The sequence below is a fragment of the Procambarus clarkii genome, chromosome 11 (genome assembly GCF_040958095.1).
Source record: "Procambarus clarkii isolate CNS0578487 chromosome 11, FALCON_Pclarkii_2.0, whole genome shotgun sequence".
Taxonomy (NCBI): domain Eukaryota; kingdom Metazoa; phylum Arthropoda; class Malacostraca; order Decapoda; family Cambaridae; genus Procambarus; species Procambarus clarkii.
The window spans coordinates 31176369-31199059 of record NC_091160.1 but is presented as its reverse complement, the minus strand read 5'-3'; the positions used below and the strand labels follow the sequence as shown (position 1 = coordinate 31199059).

The 22691-nt window shown below is 44.6% G+C and overlaps 2 protein-coding genes across 16 annotated transcripts in view; one reads left to right on the top strand and one right to left on the bottom strand.

The window, feature by feature from the left end:
* The window catches only part of LOC123758379 (kelch-like protein 26), a 42461-nt gene extending 29806 nt beyond the window's left edge, over nt 1-12655 (bottom strand). For 2 of the 9 annotated variants that reach the window (XM_045742713.2, XM_045742714.2), the window contains exon 1: nt 3151-3303. The gene's annotated coding sequence lies outside the window, so the exon portion shown is untranslated. Of the gene's footprint in view, nt 1-3150; nt 3386-4158; nt 4339-12532 lie in introns of those variants that run through there. The other 7 variants (XM_045742711.2, XM_045742710.2, XM_045742718.2 and 4 more) reach the window with 7 other exon arrangements.
* The window catches only part of LOC123758378 (uncharacterized), a 35112-nt gene continuing 15652 nt past the window's right edge, over nt 3232-22691 (top strand). For 2 of the 7 annotated variants that reach the window (XM_045742706.2, XM_069322462.1), the window contains exon 1: nt 12510-12648. Coding sequence is in view for 2 of the 7 variants with exons in the window: in XM_045742704.2 (XP_045598660.2) it covers nt 3330-3369 (40 nt within the window). In the remaining 5 variants the exon portion in view is untranslated. Of the gene's footprint in view, nt 3370-12396; nt 12649-17553; nt 19021-22691 lie in introns of those variants that run through there. The other 5 variants (XR_006772880.2, XM_045742708.2, XM_045742704.2 and 2 more) reach the window with 5 other exon arrangements.

Below are 22691 nucleotides of genomic sequence, written 5' to 3'. Positions count from 1 at the left end.
ACCACAGCAAATATGCCAGAGCCAAATAAACCCATTATATATATTATATATTATATATAATTTATATATATTATATATATATAATATTATATATATATATATATATATATATATATAATGAACACGTACTGACCGAGGCGAGAATAGCTTTAGCTATCTCGTCCGTTTGAGTGTATTTATACCTCAAACAACATTTCAATGCAAACACAAGCAGATAACCAAAGTCAGCCAGCCAGTGGAGCACATCCAGGCCGCCCCAGATGGCCAGTCAACACCACCCCCGTTTCCAGTAACCTTGCAGCTCACGCCATTACTCAACCTGCTCCTCACACACACGCACACGCACGCACGCACACACATTGATAGGGTAGATAAAAACAGGCTATTTAACACTGGTGGGACGCGAACAAGGGGACACAGGTGGAAACTGAGTGCCCAAATGAGCCACAGAGATATTAGAAAGAACTTTTTTAGTGTCAGAGTGGTTGACAAATGGAATGCATTAGGAAGTGATGTGGTGGAGGCTGACTCCATACCCAGTTTCAGTGTAGATATGATAGAGCCAATAGGCTCAGGAACCTGTACACCAGTTGATTGACGGTTGAGAGGCGGGACCAAAGAGCCAGTGCTCAACCCCCGCAAGCACTACTAGGTGAGTACAATTAGGCGATCGCGCGCGCGCGCGCACACTCTCACACCCACTCTTTCACCCACTCTTTCACCCGCTCTCTCACCCCCACTCTCTCTCACACACACACACACACACACACACACACACACACACACACACACACACACACACACACACACACACACACACACACACACACTTTTCGCGCAACACAACTTCAACTAGCTGCCTGCCTCCTTACTGTAAAACGCGCCAAAGGCAGGCATATGCGCATCCGCTCCCTTTCCTGCACATTAATGACACTATGTAAAAAGACACATCGAACACTTTATGTAGCACACACAAATCTGTGTATCTATGTATTTACGTATGTAGCTTAGCCTAGCATTTTAAAAGCACTACAATCATCTTCAGGGATTTATTGAACAATCAACCCCTGAACTGAATGACAAATCTAGCTCTCATCCTGTCCAAGGAGGACAGAAGAAAATGTATATATGCTGGTTAGCATTATAAATGTGTGGCCACGTCTGTGGCAGAAAATAATAAAAAAAAAAAAGTCCATTACCCTCAGACACACACACAATCATCTCCTTTGATAATTTCCCGCGAAATTTCCCCAATAATGGCTACAGGTATGCCTAGCTTACAAGGCCGGCGTCCCAGCCTTGTTTTGTACGAGCGTGAGCACGCGCTTAATTACTTGTACAGTAATTACCTGTAATTACCCAAGTGTAGTTACAGGATGAGAGCTATGCTTGTGGTGTCCCGTCCTCCCAGCTCTAAAATTTATATATTTTAAAAAATAATATTACATACACACACACACTCGGCGGGGGAGGGGGCGGTGGCTGAGTGGACAGCACGCTAGACACGTAATCCTGTGGTCCAGGGTTCGATTCCCCCAGGAATCGAACCCGGACTCTTAGGACCACGAATCCAGAGCGCTGTTCACTCAGCTGTCAGGCCCCACTGTGTATTCACCTAGTTGTGCTTGCGGGGGTTGAGCTCTGCTCTTTCGGCCCGCCTCTCAACTGTCAATCAACTGTTACTAACTACTAATTTTTTGCCCCCCCCCCTCCACACACACACAGAAAGCAGCCTGTAACAGCTGTAACTCCTAGGTACTTATTTACTGCTAGGTAACAGGAGCATCAGGGTGAAAGAAACTCTGCCCATTTGTCTCTGCCGGGGCCGGGAATCGAACCCGGGCAGCATGATTACGAGTCCCGCGCACTGTCCACTCAGCTACCAGACCCCTGTGCGTGTGTGCGTGTGTGTGTGTGTGTGTGTGTGTGTGTGTGTGTGTGTGTGTGTGTGTGTGTGTGTGTGTGTGTGTGTGTGTGTGTGTGTGTGTGTGTGTGTGTGTGTGTAAACTATTAACCTTCAAGTTTTCGTAAAGTGCCCATTACAACCACTTTGCCATCTGGGAATCGAACATCAAGTCTACAAGCAGCGAAGCTGTCGCTGTTATTGTTGTTATAGATTCAGCTACTCGGAATAAGTTCCATGTAGCACGGGCTATGGTGAGCCCGTAGTGGACTTACCTGGCACGGGAGCGGTGGTCGAAGCTGTCGCTTTACCAACTGTATATATAGTCCAAATGACGGGAACAGGCCACACAAGTTCATCATTTACAAGGAAGGAGATCTGGTGCAGTCACTTAATCATGTGACACTGGTTTAAGGGAATCGAGATACAAATTTATTTTACATCAACATGAAACTCGGATCATTCTACCAAAAGCAGCTCGGCCAAGTTGTGTGGGGGACAATGCGACTTAAACAGTACAGAGGAAGTTTTTTGTTCACAGCCTCAAGATCGTGGCCATGGGTTATTCCAGTCCATGACGTCACCTCATTGAACACCCCCCCCCCCCTCCCTCCCTGGAAACCTAAAGTGACGTCACCTAACTGAAACACCCCTTCTAGGAAACCTGGCGTGACGTTACCTAACTGAAACACCCCTTCTGGGAAACCTGGCGTGACGTTACCTAACTGAAACACCCCTTCTGGGAAACCTGGCGTGACGTCACCTAACTGAAACACCCCTTCTGGGAAACCTGGCGTGACGTCACCTAACTGAAACACCCCTTCTGGGAAACCTGGCGTGACGTTACCTAACTGAAACACCCCTTCTGGGAAACCTGGCGTGACGTTACCTAACTGAAACACCCCTTCTGGGAAACCTGGCGTGACGTCACCTAACTGAAACACCCCTTCTGGGAAACCTGGCGTGACGTCACCTAACTGAAACACCCCTTCTGGGAAACCTGGCGTGACGTTACCTAACTGAAACACCCCTTCTGGGAAACCTGGCGTGACGTCACCTAACTGAAACACCCCTTCTGGGAAACCTGGCGTGACGTCACCTAACTGAAACACCCACCCCTCCCTACCACCCCCTCGGAAGCCTAGCCTAACTCGCCTTCACATTCATAACTCGAGACCCGCTATACTTCAGCCTCTTATGAACGCTGAAATCATAACGCCAAAAAAAGTGCCAATTGCAACCATTACCACATGTACTCTTCCAGATTGCACTCGACAGATGTTGTACACGACACTGATGTAATGCCAAGCATTAAAGAGGACTGTTACACCTTTGTCATCACATTATTTACACACTTGGTTCCGAGCGTGGAGAGACGCGCGGTGCAAGAGGCAACACAGCCCCTCCCAGCCACACTCACACCTGTATGTCAACTGAGACAGTGAGAGAGGCAGCTCCCCGCCAAGGTAACCCCTCTCGCTTATCTTCCCTACTGACTACTGCATGTACACACACGCTCTCATGTTCCCTGCTGACTATACTGCATGTGTACACGCTCTCATGTTCCCTGCTGACTATACTGCATGTACACACACGCTCTCATGTTCCCTGCTGACTATACTGCATGTACACACACGCTCTCATGTTCCCTACTGACTACTGCATGTACACACACGCTCTCATGTTCCCTGCTGACTATACTGTATGTACACACACGCTCTCATGTTCCCTGCTGACTATACTGCATGTACACACACGCTCTCATGTTCCCTGCTGACTATACTGTATGTACACACGCTCTCATGTTCCCTGCTGACTATACTGCATGTACACACACGCTCTCATGTTCCCTGCTGACTATACTGTATGTACACACGCTCTCATGTTCCCTGCTGACTATACTGCATGTACACACACGCTCTCATGTTCCCTGCTGACTATACTGCATGTACACACACGCTCTCATGTTCCCTGCTGACTATACTGCATGAACACACACGCTCTCATGTTCCCTACTGACTATACTGCATGTACACACACGCTCTCATGTTCCCTGCTGACTACTGCATGTACACACACGCTCTCTCATGTTCCCTGCTGACTACTGCATGTACACACACACTCATGGTCCCTGCTGACTACTGCATGTACACACACGCTCTCATGTTCCCTGCTGACTACTGCATGTACACACACACGCTCTCTCATGTTCCCTACCGACTACTGCATGTACACACACGCTATCGTTACCTTACCTTGTGATTCCTAGGATCAGCGGCCCAGTCTCTGACCAGGCTTCCTGGTTGGTGGTCTGGTCAACTAGACTGCTGGACGCGGCTGCTTGCATCCCGATGTATGAATCACAGCCTGGTTGATCAGGAATCCTTTGGAGGCGTTTATCGAGTTCTCTCTTGACAGGCCGGCCAGTTATGCCCCTTAATAGAGGAAGTGTTGAATAGTTTTGGGCCTTTGATGCTGATAGTCATCTCTCAGCGTGCCTATTTATTTATATATAAATGTATTCCACATCGGGAATGGTGACGGTGGGGGGGATTTACGCCGGGAATGGTGACGGTGGGGGGATTTACGCCGGGAATGGTGACGGTGGGGGGATTTACGCCGGGAATGGTGACGGTGGGGGGATTTACGCCGGGAATGGTGACGGTGGGGGATTTACGCCGGGAATGGTGACGGACCGGGATTTACGCCGGGAATGGTGACGGTGGGGGGATTTACGCCGGGAATGGTGACGGAGCGGGATTTACGCCGGGAATGGTGACGGTGCGGGATTTACGCCGGGAATGGTGACGGTGCGGGATTTACGCCGGGAATGGTGACGGTGCGGGATTTACGCCGGGAATGGTGACGGTGGAGGGATTTACGCCGGGAATGGTGGGGGGATTTACGCCGGGAATGGTGGGGGGGATTTACGCCGAGAATGGTGACGGTGAGGGGATTTACGCCGGGAATGGTGACGGTGAGGGGATTTACGCCGGGAATGGTGACAGTGGGGGATTTACGCCGGGAATGGTGACGGTGGGGGGATTTACGCCGGGAATGGTGACGGTGGGGGGATTTACGCCGGGAATGGTGACGGTGGGGGGATTTACGCCGGGAATGGTGATGGTGGGGGGATTTACGCCGGGAATGGTGACGGTGGGGGGATTTACGCCGGGAATTGTGACGGGGGGGATTTACGCCGGGAATGGTGACGGTGGAGGGATTTACGCCGAGAATGGTGACGGTGGAGGGATTTATGCCGGGAATGGTGGGGGATTTATGTCGGGAATGGTGGGGGATTTACACCGGGAATGGTGGGGGATTTACACTGGGATTTGGTGGCGGTGGGGGGATTTTGGGGGGAAAGATAGTCTATTAAATTCCAATTATCCCTCATGATCTTCATTAAAAACATGCTACACTATTAGTGTGTTGAAACTCCTCAAAACTTGGATGACATACAGTAATTGCAAACACAATCACTCGACAAATTTAATTGTAATATAGGCTAGTCACTGAAGGAAGGCATCCTGCAGATTTGTTATGTTAAGCTGGCTATTAAGGGGGCGTCTGGTTGGCATCTGGGTCCAAAAATGAAAAAATGAAAACTCGTTCGATTTCAATCAAACTTTTTTGACAAGTTCTATATGAAAAGTGTTTCATCTGGTCCAAGTTTCAGCATCGTAGCATAAATAGGAAGGGAGAAAAAAAATATTGAAGTAGTTGTGAAAATTATGCAAAAATGATCAAAATCGATTATCAATAAAAAGTGTCAACTGAAATCATAGCTACGACTCTTTGCTATCACAATAGCATATATTAAACAAATATTATAATTAGTTTAATTGGAAAAAAATTAGGAAAAAAAAAAAGGATTTTTTTCTTTTCTTTTTTAATATTTTTTTTTTTTCGGGCGATTTGCAGCAAACTTACACACCTGACTGTACGTAAGCCTATCTGTAAGGATGCCAATTTTGGAGAAAATTTATTGATGTCAACCTCAGCCACAGATTTTAGAACCTTAGACTTTATTCATTTGTTTTTTTTTCAATTGACACAAACGTTTACAAAACTGATTCCCATTTTATTCAATTTACATGAAACTTACACAGTATATGCGGAGGGCATGTCTCTACATTGGGGGGCTTTCATTTTTCTATAAGTTCATTTATTGATTTTATAATAGCAATAAACATGCCATATTTGCAAAAAAATTTGGGGGAACTTTGAACATTTGTATTAGGAAAACTAAAGATGTTTTGGAAATTCTAAAGCCCCAAATCCTTTATTATATGCTAATGTGTCAGAAAAGTGTCACAGAATAATTATATCTGAAACGTGTGTTCTGAAGTGTGGACTTGAAAATGTGTAAAAAACGTTGAGGAAAAAAAAAAAAAAACTCCCTTTCTATTTACGCTGCAGTACTGAAACTTGGGACAATTTAAGCACTTTTCATATACAACTAGAAAATTAATATTGGTTGACATTGAACAACTTTCATCTATAATCCTCTGATGCCCCCTTAACTTAGTTCATACCATAGTCTTGGCCCATATAGAGCCAAATATGCAGAGAATAAGTCATAATAGTATGGCTGGTTACAAATATTCAAACCCACACATATAAAAAGAAATAGAAGTGACAACATTTCAGCCCATCCTGGGCCCCCTTATGTCAAAATTGAGACACAACAAAGAAGCCATTATTAGGCCAGAGAGAGGGAAGCAAGGCGATAATCAGCTTTGCAACATATTGTTTTAGTACCCAAACCTTTGCATTTTAGGATACAATGCCTAAATGTTGCTCCAGCAAGTACTATACATATCCTTACTGGCAAATCAATACGACACAGGCAACAAGAAAAAAAATGGAAATTATCTGAACAACACTGCTATAACTGTGTGGAAATTGTGGAAAAATATTAAAATGCCCATTTGTCTAAAGAGACGAAGTACATAAAATGTCCCAGTGTCCGGACACTTGTGCACACAAACTCTCAAGGAAAGATTTTGTTTAATACTGTACTGTAGACACTCGATTATCCGGGATTCGAATATCCAGAAAAAGCCCTTGTACAGCCAAAATCGTGACCGGATAAAGTTCTCAATATCCTGCCAAAATGTCCATAGGAGTCGGAAAATCAGGCGTTTGACCGGATAAAAAATATGGGCCGGTTAACTTGCTGCTAATGTTGCAATATCCAGACAGTCAGCCGGACAACCAGTGAATTGTCCGGATACGAAAGCCAGGCTGCGGGCCGTACCGTATTAATCCCGTACGGCTGTGGCTCGAGGCGCATGGTGTAGGAGGGGGTGGGGTGGGTGGGGTCGTGTCGGGAGAGAGGGTAGCGTTGGAAGGGACCACCTGGGGGGATAAGGGGGATGTGGAACGGCCTATACACCACAGTACAGGAATTACCATTAATTTTAGAACAATTCATCATAGCCAAAAACAAAAGAAATATTAGTAATTATGCAATAAAAAATACTATACAAGTTTCCTAAAAACAATTTGCACAGGCTGAAGTTGCCTTCAAAAATATTGTGATTTTTTTCCTCCTAGCGGCCTACATAACGTGCCTCCCTGCCCCTGCCTCCATGGCTCCCTGACCAGGCCTGGACCCAGTCCAGGCCTGGTCAGGGAGCCATGTGCTCTCATCCCTCATGTTATACCACAGTGCCTCGCCATTAGTGAAATATTTTTTAAATAACTTTTTTATTTTCATAGGAATTTTGAACATTTTTGGCCAAGATTATGTCTGGTAACAGCATCAATCGTTCTGGAGGTGTTAAAAGGAAGAAGGTTGTCCTAACAATTAAGGACAAGTTACGTGTTATACAACTTTGTGAAAATGGCCGGTCGACTTCACATGTTGCCAAGAAATATAGGCACTAATACTGTTTCTGATATAAGGAACCAAAAAGAGAAATATCTGAAATACATTTCAATCAGTGAGAGTGAAGGTGCAAGCACTAGCAGAGGGTGTGGTAGAAAAACTTTGAAAAATTCTACGCATGTACAGTTGGACGAGGCTGTGTACAAATAGTTTGCTCAGCACCACATAGCTGATGTGACAATTCTCGGCCCAGAAATACAAAATGCTGCAAGCAGGTTTGCAGCAAGCCTTGGAATAGAGGATTTCCAAGCTAGTGAAGAGTGGGTTGCAAGGTTCAAAGGTAGGCACAATATTGTGAAGAGGAAAACTGTCGGTGAAAAATTGAGTGCAGATACAAGCAGGGTAGAACCATTTAAACATAAATTAAGAACACACATTTTGGCAAATAATTTATATTCTTATCAAATTGCTGATGAAACTTGGCTGTATTGGAGGAGTTTACCAGAAAAAACTCTAGCTATGAGGAGTGAGGGTTGTGTGCCAGGCTGTAAGGTTAACAAGGACAGGCTGTCGGCCATGATGTGTGCAAATGCCGACGGCACAGACAGAATTACGTGTGCAATTGTTGGCAAATCAAAGAAACCAAGAGCCTTGCAACATTGCTTGGACAGACTGCCAGTAAAATATTATAACTCAAAGAATGCATGGTTTACACAGATCTTTCTTTCCTGGTTTCATGATGTGTTCTGCAGGGAAGTTCGTGACTATTAAGTTAAGAAACTCAAAGTAAGGCCAAGCAAAGTTCGGGCTTTGCTGCTGCTTGATAATGCGCCTGCCCACCCCAGAATTGACACGTTAACTTCACATGATGGCAAGATAACGTGTATGGCACTTTCTCCTAATACAACCTCTCTCATCCAGCCTATGGATCAGGGAGTTATCTGTGCCACAAAGAGGTTGTACACCAAAAGGATGCTCAACGAAGTTTTGGTGGTTTTGCCTCTTCCGGAAGATGTTGAACTCGGTGTGGATAACAGGGCTAAAAAAAAACTCGAGAATTTGAAAAACTATACAATCAAGGAAGCCATCTATAACTGGACCAAGGTGTGGAGTAACGTAAAGGAATCAACTTTGAAGAATTCCTGGAAAAAACTTCTCACATCTACAGTCAGAAATGAGGATGAAGAAATGGATTTTGAAGGATTTACAGATGAAATCCATGGAATGTTCAGAAATGCCGGCAAAAACTTAGAAAGCCAGGATGTGGTTGATTGGCTCGAAAAAGATGCCAATGACCCAGGATATGGCGTGATGAGTGAAGACGAGATTCTCCAGTCTGTTGCTGGTGAGGTCGACGAAGATGAGGAGGATGAGGAGAACAAAACACCAATGACCACGAATTACAGTGTACTCGTGACCTATGTTGACGGATTAATAAATTTTTCATCCAATTGTGCTCATCCAGAAGTTGGAAACATGTATCAGTACCTGAGGCGAACCAAAGAGCTGATCATACAACTGGCTAATGAACACAGAAGGCACTCTTTTTATGTGCTCTTTTTAGATGATTTCGGGGCTTTAGTGTCCCCGCGGCCCGGTCCTCGACCAGGCCTCCACCCCCAGGAAGCAGCCCGTGACAGCTGACTAACACCCAGGTACCTATTTTACTGCTAGGTAACAGGGGCATAGGGTGAAAGAAACTCTGCCCATTGTTTCTCGCCGGCGCCTGGGATCGAACCCAGGATCACAAGTCCCGCGTGCTGTAGGCATCAAGTGTAGGCAAGCTACACTTGATTCTTATATGGTGCAAAAATCAAGCCAAGCGCCTCCAACCAGTGAGGCCTCACAGGCAAGCCAAGCGCCTCCAACCAGTGAGGCCTCACAGGCAAGCCAAGCGCCTCCAACCAGTGAGGCCTCACAGGCAAGCCAAGCGCCTCCAACCAGTGAGGCCTCACAGGCAAGCCAAGCGCCTCCAACCAGTGAGGCCTCACAGGCAAGCCAAGCGCCTCCAACCAGTGAGGCCTCACAGGCAAGCCAAGCGCCTCCAACCAGTGAGGCCTCACAGGCAAGCCAAGCGCCTCCAACCAGTGAGGCCTCACAGGCAAGCCAAGCGCCTCCAACCAGTGAGGCCTCACAGGCAAGCCAAGCGCCTCCAACCAGTGAGGCCTCACAGGCAAGCCAAGCGCCTCCAACCAGTGAGGCCTCACAGGCAAGCCAAGCGCCTCCAACCAGTGAGGCCTCACAGGCAAGCCAAGCGCCTCCAACCAGTGAGGCCTCACAGGCAAGCCAAGCGCCTCCAACCAGTGAGGCCTCACAGGCAAGCCAAGCGCCTCCAACCAGTGAGGCCTCACAGGCAAGCCAAGCGCCTCCAACCAGTGAGGCCTCACAGGCAAGCCAAGCGCCTCCAACCAGTGAGGCCTCACAGGCAAGCCAAGCGCCTCCAACCAGTGAGGCCTCACAGGCAAGCCAAGCGCCTCCAACCAGTGAGGCCTCACAGGCAAGCCAAGCGCCTCCAACCAGTGAGGCCTCACAGGCAAGCCAAGCGCCTCCAACCAGTGAGGCCTCACAGGCAAGCCAAGCGCCTCCAACCAGTGAGGCCTCACAGGCAAGCCAAGCGCCTCCAACCAGTGAGGCCTCACAGGCAAGCCAAGCGCCTCCAACCAGTGAGGCCTCACAGGCAAGCCAAGCGCCTCCAACCAGTGAGGCCTCACAGGCAAGCCAAGCGCCTCCAACCAGTGAGGCCTCACAGGCAAGCCAAGCGCCTCCAACCAGTGAGGCCTCACAGGCAAGCCAAGCGCCTCCAACCAGTGAGGCCTCACAGGCAAGCCAAGCGCCTCCAACCAGTGAGGCCTCACAGGCAAGCCAAGCGCCTCCAACCAGTGAGGCCTCACAGGCAAGCCAAGCGCCTCCAACCAGTGAGGCCTCACAGGCAAGCCAAGCGCCTCCAACCAGTGAGGCCTCACAGGCAAGCCAAGCGCCTCCAACCAGTGAGGCCTCACAGGCAAGCCAAGCGCCTCCAACCAGTGAGGCCTCACAGGCAAGCCAAGCGCCTCCAACCAGTGAGGCCTCACAGGCAAGCCAAGCGCCTCCAACCAGTGAGGCCTCACAGGCAAGCCAAGCGCCTCCAACCAGTGAGGCCTCACAGGCAAGCCAAGCGCCTCCAACCAGTGAGGCCTCACAGGCAAGCCAAGCGCCTCCAACCAGTGAGGCCTCACAGGCAAGCCAAGCGCCTCCAACCAGTGAGGCCTCACAGGCAAGCCAAGCGCCTCCAACCAGTGAGGCCTCACAGGCAAGCCAAGCGCCTCCAACCAGTGAGGCCTCACAGGCAAGCCAAGCGCCTCCAACCAGTGAGGCCTCACAGGCAAGCCAAGCGCCTCCAACCAGTGAGGCCTCACAGGCAAGCCAAGCGCCTCCAACCAGTGAGGCCTCACAGGCAAGCCAAGCGCCTCCAACCAGTGAGGCCTCACAGGCAAGCCAAGCGCCTCCAACCAGTGAGGCCTCACAGGCAAGCCAAGCGCCTCCAACCAGTGAGGCCTCACAGGCAAGCCAAGCGCCTCCAACCAGTGAGGCCTCACAGGCAAGCCAAGCGCCTCCAACCAGTGAGGCCTCACAGGCAAGCCAAGCGCCTCCAACCAGTGAGGCCTCACAGGCAAGCCAAGCGCCTCCAACCAGTGAGGCCTCACAGGCAAGCCAAGCGCCTCCAACCAGTCAGGCCTCACAGGCAAGCCAAGCGCCTCCAACCAGTGAGGCCTCACAGGCAAGCCAAGCGCCTCCAACCAGTGAGGCCTCACAGGCAAGCCAAGCGCCTTCAACCAGTGAGGCCTCACAGGCAAGCCAAGCGCCTTCAACCAGTGAGGCCTCACAGGCAAGCCAAGCGCCTTCAACCAGTGAGGCCTCACAGGCAAGCCAAGCGCCTTCAACCAGTGAGGAGTAATGAATGACTACTGAATCTCATCCAAAATGTTGCATACAATTTAAAAAAAAATTATTACACAAAGTAAAATCATGCAAGGAAATACAAATATTCCTAAATATGTAATGCAACTAAAATTGATGAGTAAATAACCATGAATAGAGTATTGTATAATTAATCAATACAGCACTGTATATGAGATTATGAAACCTTTGTGTACAGTAGGTAACTGGTCAGTTATAAACATGCCCATACCAGGTACGGTCATGTTCCAACTACACTGTGACGATTCAGAATAAACAGGCGATGAGTCACAATAACGTGGCTAAAGTATGTTGACCAGACCACACACTAGAAGGTGAAGGAACGACGACGTTTCGGTCCGTCCTGGACCATTCTCGACTTGAGAATGGTCCAGGATGGACCGAAACGTCGTCGTCCCTTCACCTTCTAGTGTGTGGTGTGGTCAACATTCAGAATAAAACACTAATGTGGCACATATGTTACAAAACGGGAAGTGCTTTAGCAGGCCAGATTAAAAAATAATGCATTATTGTTAATGCATTAGGCTTACAACTGACTGGCTCCTGGATTATACCTTTCGGCAGGAAGAGATGTTTGCGCACATTTCCTTAGCCTACACCCCCCCCCCCATGCCTCTATCCACCTAGTACTGATTAAGAAACTTTGAGGTAATTAACTGTTATTGGTCGCATTCTGACAAAAATACGTTTTTGGCTACAGGAAGGAAGCGAGAGGGACCATGAAACGCCAAACAGGTTTCCAATCCCGGAAACCAAAGCACTTACAAGTTTTGGGTCTGCCAATAGCTGACCTCCAACACACTCTACCACTCACTCCTCTACCACCACAGCCTTACCTTATCATAAAAGGGGAAAAAAAGTCTCCTTTGGCCTTCTGGTTCGAGAAATAACTTGAGAAAACACAAAGGGCGAGCCTGACTTGACCTGCCGTCTGGCCGAGTCCCTCCACAAGGTAAACAAACAAACCATCTCGATTCACTCCCATAATGTCAACAATTATTAATAGCAGTTTTAACACTTTATTTCATTATGCAATATAATAATTACATAATTGTAAATATAAATGAAATTGTAAAGCCCATCTGGAATATCGTCGTATTCCTAAACAAAATTATAACAAAATTATATAACCCATTGTTACTTTCTTATTTGCTTGTTATGAATTAATGAATAAATATTATTAATTAATAAGTAATTTTAATATTGATTCATTTAACAAATAGTTTGCAATTGATTAATTTTATTTTATTTGTAATTGCTTAAACAGGAAAAATATGGTTTCCGGTTTCCAATTTTCGGGGACATTTGATTGATTTTGGCCATTTATTATGCACCCCATATCAATTCCGTGAGTAGTAATGAACCTCATATCCATTCCGTGGGTAGTAATGAACCCCCATACCCATTCCGTGAGTAGTAATGAACCCCATATTCATTCCGTGGGTAGTATTGAACCTCATACCCATTCCGTGAGTAGTAATGAACCCCATACCCATTCCGTGAGTAGTAATGAACCCCATACCCATTCCGTGAGTAATAATGAACCCCATACCCATTCCGTGAGTAGTAATGAACCCCATACCCATTCCGTGAGTAGTAATGAACCCCATACCCATTCTGCTGCCCGTCCTCCAAACAAAGATCCAAAAGTGATTCCATGCACCCGCCAAACCCCCTGTTTATGAATGAAAAGCGGTTTACACACGACTCACAACTGCTGACGTTCGAACATATGCGGAACAAGTGCTTCACTGACGAATTTTGTTCGAATCACAACGCTATAAATGCTTCACCCACGTACTACAAATACAAATAATCGCCAACAGAACCTAAACACCTAACCTAACCTATCCTATGCCTATATATACACAATATGCTAATATATTATAATATTAATTTATACTTGAGAAATTTCCCGTTTTGAATGAACAGCATGTTAAAATTTATGAATGCGTCTGTGGGGTTGACCGCTGGATGTAATGGACTTGAGTCGAGGACGGGTTGTTCTGTGAGTAGTAATGAACCCCATATTTGCTGATGACACAACCTGCATTTACTCCAGTCCTGACCCCCTTGCTCTAAATGCCACAGTGAATACTGAGTTAAATAAAGTCCATCTTTGGCTAGTTCAAGTTCAAGTATGTTTATTGAGATAAGAAAGAAATACATCTCAAAGGGATAGAGTAGCTTAGGCTATTTCTACCCCCCTTTACTTCAAGTCCCTCAAGGGGCGCACAAATTCAGTGAGTACAAATAGACAACTAACATTACAAGAATCCCATTTAACATTGCAGGTTAATATAGTAAGCACAGCATATAAGTGTTACACTTGTAGCGAGTAGATTATCCCAATAATATACTCGCTCCAAATGCATTGTTAATATTCCTGTCAACCTTTGGAGATGAATGAGGTGAGGCGTTGCCCGGGCAACACGGTGAGGTGTTGCCCGAGCATATAAGCAGCAGAATAGCAAACATTAACTAGTCTACTTTCAAGTGTGGTCTAGAGCAGACACTTGCAAGATACTGTACCAACGCTCAGTGCGCTCAACTCACACCAAAGTATCACCTGTGTACTTCTGTATATTCGACCAAATATATATATAGTATCTTAGTGTCTATGTTTATTTGTCACCATACTTTACGTAACAATAGAACCGTTACACACTCTTGGGGCAAAATTCTTCTTCTTCTTGGGGCAAAATTCTTGTAGCTCCTAAGTATACTGTCTATCATACCATTACCCTTATCGGTACCCCTACTCAAATCTCTGAATATGTTAGATACAAGTCACACTAATACAAGTCACTGCACATTCTCTCATGTGTATTATACATATATAAAACGCTGAACTGTAATGCCAATTCTGACCTCAAAAGCTTCATAGAAGGTTGTAACAGAACCCATGAGCACCACACCAGAAATAAATACAGTTTTGATATCCCATGAGTACGACTTAATCAAACTAGAAATGCTCTACAAATCAAGGGACCCAGAATGTGGAATGACCTTCCCAGTCATGTTAAAGACTGTACCTCTCTCAACCAGTTTAAGATAAAAACTAAGTACTACCTAATTAACTCCATGTAACCTACCTCACCCCTAAATGTCAACCCATGTCTGTTATTTTTAAACAATGCTGTTTGTCGACCAAGTTATATTTTTGCTGTTTTCCTGCCATGTTCCCCCTTTTTTTCTTTTTAATTTTATATTTTCTCAACACATTTTATACTTTAATCTCAATTAGTATTAAATTTTAGTCTTTAGTGTTTCTCATGCCCGAAACGCTTGGCGTAATAGTGGCTTTAGGCATTGTATGTACTAGCTCTATCTATAAATTCATCAATATCTGTATCACCCCTTGTATGTATGTACTTTACCTAAATAAACATTTGAATTTTGAATAAACTGCCACTCACAGGATGAGTATGGGGCGCACAACAAGCTACAACTCGGTTTCATATTGGGATCAACCTTTTTTGTCACATACATCAATGGCATGGATGAGAATATTACAAACCACATCATCAAATTTGCAGATGACACTAAGATCTATGGTAAAGTGGGAAGTGATAATGATATCGAGGCTTAAAAAAATCAACATGAACTCTACAAATGGTCGGAAGACGTAAAAATGTTTTTAATATCGAAAAATGCAAGCCCTTGCATGTGAGGCCTAACAATGCACGATAAAACTATCAAATCAACAACATTACCTTGCAGCAGATTGCTGAAAAAATGATCTTAAAGTCAGAATCCATCATCACTGAAAATTCCACAATAAATGGGAGTTAGTTTAGTTCATTTATTATGCACCCTATACCCATCTTGTGGGCGGTAGTGGAAAGGGTTACAGAGGCACATAATGGGCTCAGGGACTGAACCCCATAATTTATTTAGCCTAACAAGTTACAATCTTGATGAGCTAGATACAAAATTCAGTATAAGTCGTCACCTCATCAATGGGTTCGAGATAAGTGGGAGCTGCAGTAAAAAAGCTAACCCAACCCTAGGAATGGTCAAGCGAACCTTTGACTTCAAGGAAAAGAAGGTACTTATTCAACTGAATAAATCTCTGGTGCACTCACACTTGGATTATTGTATCCAGGCACAGAGACGCAGCCCGGCCTCGTACACAAAGGGCAAACACCATTCCATGCACCCGCCAAACCCCAAGTTTGTGAATGAAAATCGGTTTACACACGACTCTCAACTGATGACGTCATATTGAAATTATTTCGGAGCTTAGCGTCCCCGCGGCCCGGTCCTCCACCAGGCTTCCTTTTTGTTACACATCCCCAGGAAGCAGCCTGTAGCAGCTGTCTAACTCCCAAGTACCTGTTTACTACTAGGTGAACAGGAGCATTAGGGTGAAAGAAACTGCTTTTCCGCCTCCGGCGGGGATCGAACCCGGAACCTTAGAATTACGAATGCCGAGCGCTGTCCACTTAGCCGTCAGGCCCCTTAGTCCGAACACCTCCGGAACAAGTGCTTCGCTGATGACTTTTGTTCGAACCACAACGCTGTAAATGCTTCATCCACGTACTACAAATACAAATAATCGCCAACAGAACCTAAACACCTAACCTAACCAATGCCTAAATATGCACAATATACTAATACATAATAATCCTAATTTATATTTGAGAACACTCATGTTTTAATGAACAAAATGTTAAAATTTATGAATACGTCTTTGGGGTCGACCGTTGGATGGAATGGACGAGGTCTGAGGACGGGTTGAGAGATCAGCATCATCAGAACGACATATCTGCTTTCCGGACACTACAGCGCCAGGGGACAAAAACCACCCCAGATCTAAGTCGACTCACATATCAAGAAGAGCTAAGGGCCATAGGACTAACAAACCAAACCAAACATGACAAAACTGTTTTAATCGAAACTATTAAAATGCTGAACAATTTGAATTATATTGATCCAAACTACTTCTTTAAAGGGTCATAGGTAACATAGATAACAAGGACGGAGCAATGGCTTTACGCTCAACAATCCACGGGGTAGATAAAGATAAACTGTTTAGCACGGGTGGGACGCGAACAAGGGGACACAGGTGGAAACGTAGTACTCAAATGAGCCACAGGGACGTTAGACAAAAATTTTCAAGTGTCAGAGTAGTTAACAAATGGAATGCATTAGGCAGTGATGTGGTGGAGGCTGACTCCATACACAGTTCCAAATGTAGATATGGTAGAGCCCAGTAGGCTCAGGAATCTGTACACCAGTTGATTGACAGATAAGAGGCGGGACCAAACAGCCAAAGCTCAACCCCCCGCAAGTACAACTAGGTGAGTACAGTGTAGGACAAAAAGCAGGAGATGCTTTTTCACCCATTGAGTTATACAGTAAACCTGTGGAACCGCCTACCTGCTGAAGCCATAAATACCGCCGAAACATTGCAGCAATTCAAAATCCAGCTTGATAAAATCATCAGAAGAAATAGGAAGGGGGAGGGAAGGGAACTATCAGGATAAAGCGCTAAGCCATTACGACTATATAACACTTGGAAGGGGTCAGGATAGGGATTTTGGATGGGACGGGGGGAAGGAATTACGCCCAACCGCTTGGACGGTCGGGGATTGAACGCCAACCTGCATGAAGCGAGACCGTCGCTCTACCGTCCAGCCCAAGTGGTTGGAGCCCACCAAACACACATCGAAACTACGACGTTGGTACAACGTTCAAACAAGTTTTAACCCTTCCTAACCAGTTATAACAACCAATATAGCAAGTTGTAACAACGTTCTAATACGTCATAAACACGTTAAGCCAAGATGTAATAACTTTATTACAAGTTGTAACAAGCGGAAAATAGAGACAGTTTCGGTTTGTGTTTCCAGGGAGGGACATTTGACAAGCCGGTTCTCGTCGAGACCACCAGTGAGATGGCGACCCTCAGGTAAATCCAAATTCATGAAAAGATTATGATTATGTCTCGTTGGTAGTGCAGGTGAAGGAGGCGAGGCGTTGAAGAGGAATACTATGAAAGTGATGCTGGGAGACGTGTCTCAAGGTGAGTAGGCTGACAGCCAGAGAGAGAGAGAGATGAGAACTGTACCAATAACACTTGGTGTGGGGAGTGGAGGAACCACAACCCGGCTCCATGACCAAGGTCAGACATGCTCGGGAATTAGGGTGTTGAATGCACCCTCTAACCCTGTAAGACTTAGCCTGATTTATGGCCTTACGTGTGCTGATGAATACATAGGTTCATCAGGGTATTAATGCCATCATGATGGTGATTAGTCACGGCAGCGATGATAAGCCTCTCATAAAAAACAGTCCGGAACAAAGTCGACTCTCATACCAGAAATAGTTGAGGACCACAGGGCTAACAACACTGCAATCCAGATATGACAGGGCTGATCTCATCGAAACTTAAAAAAAAACTGAACAATTTGGAGGATATTGGTTCGGACAACTTTTTTTCAAAAGGTCAGATGTAACACAAATAAGGAGTAACGGTCTCTAGCTCAACAAGCCACAGTGTAAGACTGAAAACAGTTGTTTTTTTTCACCCACAGGGTTATAAAACCATGGAACCGTCTACCCGTCGAAACCGTCAATGCTAAAACTCTTGAATTTTAAAATCCTGCTTGAAAAAAATCATCAGGACAAATGAGGGACCTTCAACAAGCTGCTGACTTCCGGTCCCCGAGACCACTAGAGTGCTAATGAACTGAAATAAATTCATGTGAATTCAGATAAATAAATGTGAAAATTGAACCATGCATCTAGCGATAGCGACGGAAATCATCACTGAACTAAGTCAACTGTCATACAGGAACGGTCTAGGTGCCATAGGACTAACAATGCGAAACAATCATGATGAGCTGATCTCATCGAGACCTTTACAATACTGAATAAGTTTGAAGGATATTAATCCACTTCATATAATGGCCAAACGTAACGCAAGCAAGGGGCATGAGCTTAACAGCAAGGATCGAGATGCTGTTCACCCATAGGGTTATAAACCCATGGAAACACTTACCCACCGAAGTCGAAGACTTCAGTTCAAGATCCAATTAGAGAAAATTCTCTTGAGCAATGGGAGGGATCTTGACAAGTCGCCGGCTTCCTGTTCCCGCCGAGGCCACTGGAGATGTGACCTTGGGGTAAATTCAGATTTAAAAATTACGTGGCTTCAAATGACAAATGGAGAAATGTAAGCGGTGATGGCGGTACAGGAGACACGTCCAGAGCAGCACGGGCCGCCTGGCGAGTTAGTTACCCCATAGCTGTCCTGGGGGAAGGGTCTGTCTCTCCAAGATGGAAGGGCCAAACTCGTTCAACAAACACAAGTTGAGTTAGTAACTACATTTGTATCGTTATTATTGGCAGTGAGTTCTGGCACGTAGCATGAAATTGTATTTTGTTTCTTTATCTGCAGTTCGGCGAAAGTTAATTTACTTCCATTACATTAATAAGCACGCATTAAAGACAAGTGTTTACAAATGTGAGTGTTAATTAACAGTGTATTTATATTACAAGCATCTCTAGTTCGCATAAATTAAAAGTGCTATGTCGTATAAAAATAATGAAAAAATCTGAGTAACCTTTTCTTTTTACTGCACATTAGATGTATCCTATTTGTCCCAGGTTTACATTAATGTGTATAACAGTGATTGTTTAGTAATTTTTGTGACTGCAGCTGGCAGGCGCCAGTGGAACGATATTTATACACTCAGTATACACTCAATACAGCCAAACTCTAGACGTATGAACTAAGAATACGGATTAAGTTACATACCCAGGTTGAATAAACGATTTAGTTTTAATCAGACATAAGAGAACTGAAATTGCAAAGAAAAGCCTAATTCTGAATTATTCAGAATTCAAAACATTTTTGGAATAGCAGCAGTGCCTATACTGTAGCTCCTTCCTCACATGAGGAAGACGGGAGGTAACAGCGCTCTGGACCTTATGCGAACATCAGAAAAGGGACATGGTCGATCAAATTCAAGTTATTTATTTATTTACTTATTTATATACAAAAAGGTACATTGGGCTTATGAGAGTATAGAGACTTGAAGTTTGACATTCTTGTAAAGCCACTAGCACGCATAGCGTTTCGGGCAGATCCTTAATCTAACATATAATTTTAAGAAGGTAATTTCTAGCAAAATTAAAAAAATGTTTACAGGTACATTGTAAGAACGTATAAAAATATATTGTGAGAAATTGACAGAAAAAAGTAGGTACATTAAAGTAAATTTAAGGGTTATCCACAGGTACATAGCATAATTTGAGGATTATTGCAAGGTATAATGTAGCAAACTATGTGTATAACATGATATAAGATAACAGCAATTATTACAATGGTAAAGTTGTATGGCATAGGTACATATATCGGGGAATTGGGTAGTACTATAGAGTGCGAGTTTCAAGCACTAAGTAGGAAACTATGAAGATGAAATTAGGTACATTTTGGTTTTATTTTTTAATAAGGCAAAAGTTTGACAGCTTTCCAATTCGTTAGGGAGTTAGTTCCATAGACTAGGTCCCTTTATTTGCATAGTGTTTACACAGATTAAGTTTGACTCTGGGGATATCAAAGATATATTTATTTCTGGTGTGGTGAATATGTGTTCTATTACATCTGTCCAAGAAGAGTTTCCGAACAGGGTTTGCACTTAAGAACAGGGTTTTGTAAATGTAATTGGCACAAGAGAATGTGTGGAGTGAGGTTATGTTTAGCATGTTTAGGGAGTTTAACAGGGGGGAGGGGCTGAGTGTTGTCTGAAAGCAGAGTTTGTTATTCTTAGGGGAAAAAAGTAGGGGAAAAGCTCGCCGCATCGTGTGATCACAATATTCTAAGATGGAATACAATTACAGAAACTCTCGTAAAGGTCCAGGATGATGATCTTGTAGATTACCATCGAGGGAACTATCAGGGAATGAGAGAGGAATTGCAAAACACCTCATGGAGGGAGCTGATCGATGATCATGGCAGGGAAACATCATGGGGAAAACTTCAAAAAGATCATTACTGAACTCGTTCAAAGACATGTGCCAAAAAGGAGAAAGAAAAGAAAGGGAACAAGATGGATAACACAAGTAGTAACTAACCAGAACCTCTGGAGATGGTATAAATCCACGATGAACATCATGGATCATGAGATATATAAAAGGGCATTAAATTCAGCTATCCAGGAAATCATATTAGCCAAAAGAAACAACGAAAGAAAACTTGGTCAAAACATAAAGCAAGATCCAAAATCATTCTATGCATATGTGCGAAGTCAAACCCAAACAAAGAACTCTGCAGGACCTGTAAAAGATGAGACTAACCAAGTTATATTGAATGATAAAAGGGCATCAGACACTGAGTGAATACTTTACATCAGTGTTCACACTAGAAAGATTGAACGACATCCCATCACCCGCACAAATGTTTGAAGGCGGTGAAGAAATTGAATTCAGGGATATCCTCATTACATGCGACACAATTAGGAAGAGCATTGATACACTAAAAGACTCAAAAGCCTCAGGTGGGGAGATGGATTTCAATCCAAAGTCGTAAAGGAACTGGCAAACGCACTATGCTTGCCACTGAAACCGCCCTTTTCAGAAAATCCCTGGACCAAGGGATAGTCCCCCCTTGAATGGAAATGTGCAAATGTTACCCCTATTTTCAAAAAAGGCAGAAAGAGCTCGGCAGAAAACTACCGTCCGATCAGCTTGACATCACACATCTTCAAGCTCACGGAGAGAATCCTAAGGGAAGGAATCATACAACATATCACAGAGAACAATCTTGTAAAATCAACGCAACATGGGTTTGTTAAAAATAGATCCTGTCTTACTAACCTGCTCACATTTCTGGAAATGGTAACTGGTTATTCAGACAAAGGACTTCCGGTATATGTAGCTTACATGGACTTTGCGAAGCTTTTGACATGGTATCACAAGAGAGACTGGCAAGGAAATTACAGACACATGGAATAAATGGGAGCATACTGGAATAGATAAAACAATGGTTAAAACATAGATAACAAAGGATCGTGCTAAATGGGAATGAATCTGACTGGGGAAATGTGCTAAGTGGGTTGCCACAGGGGTCCATTTTGGGGCCAACCCTTTTTGTCACATACATCAATGACATAGATGAGAATATTACAAACCACATCATCAGATTTGTAGATGACACTAAGATCTATGGTAAAGTGGGAAGTGCAAGTGATATGGAGACCTTACAAAGAGATCTACAAGAACTCCACAAACTGGCAGATGACTGGCAAATGCTTTTTAATGTCGATAAATGCAAGACCTTGCTGCATGTGGGGCATAACAATCCACGTCACAACTATTAAATTGACAGCACTGCTTTACAACAAATAGATATAGAAAAGGGCCTTGGAGTCAGAATTCATCATTCATTAAAAGTTGCACAACAAGTGTAATTTTTTTACTGCCAACACTGCAAACCAGGCATGACAGGGCGGATCTCATCGAAATCCTTAAAATACTGAACAATTTGGAGGATATTGATCCGGACAATTTCTTCAAAAGGTCAGATGTAACACGAACGAGGAGCAACGGGTCCAAGCTCAACAAGCCACACTGTAGGACAGAAAACAGTAGATGCTTTTTCACCCATACGGTTGTAAACCCGTGGAACCGCCTACCCGCCGAAGCCGTAAGCGCCAAAATTCTGCTGGGTTTTAAAATACATCTGGAAAAGATCATCAGGGCAAATGGGGGGGGGGGGACCTTTGATAAGCCGCCGGCTTCCTGTCCTCATCCCGCCCCCCATTATTAGTGGCCCTCAGGTAAATATTGACTGAGACAATATATTGTACATATCTTGTTATGTTAACTCTGCTACAGCCTATTCATCCGTATGTCAAGTGCCGTTCTCATATCTAAATCTATGAGAGACCTTCCCCGTCCCATCCTAAATCCTGACCCCTTCCTAGTGCTATATAGTTGTAATGACTTGGCGCTTTCCCCCTGATAATTCTCTCTCTCGGGTTT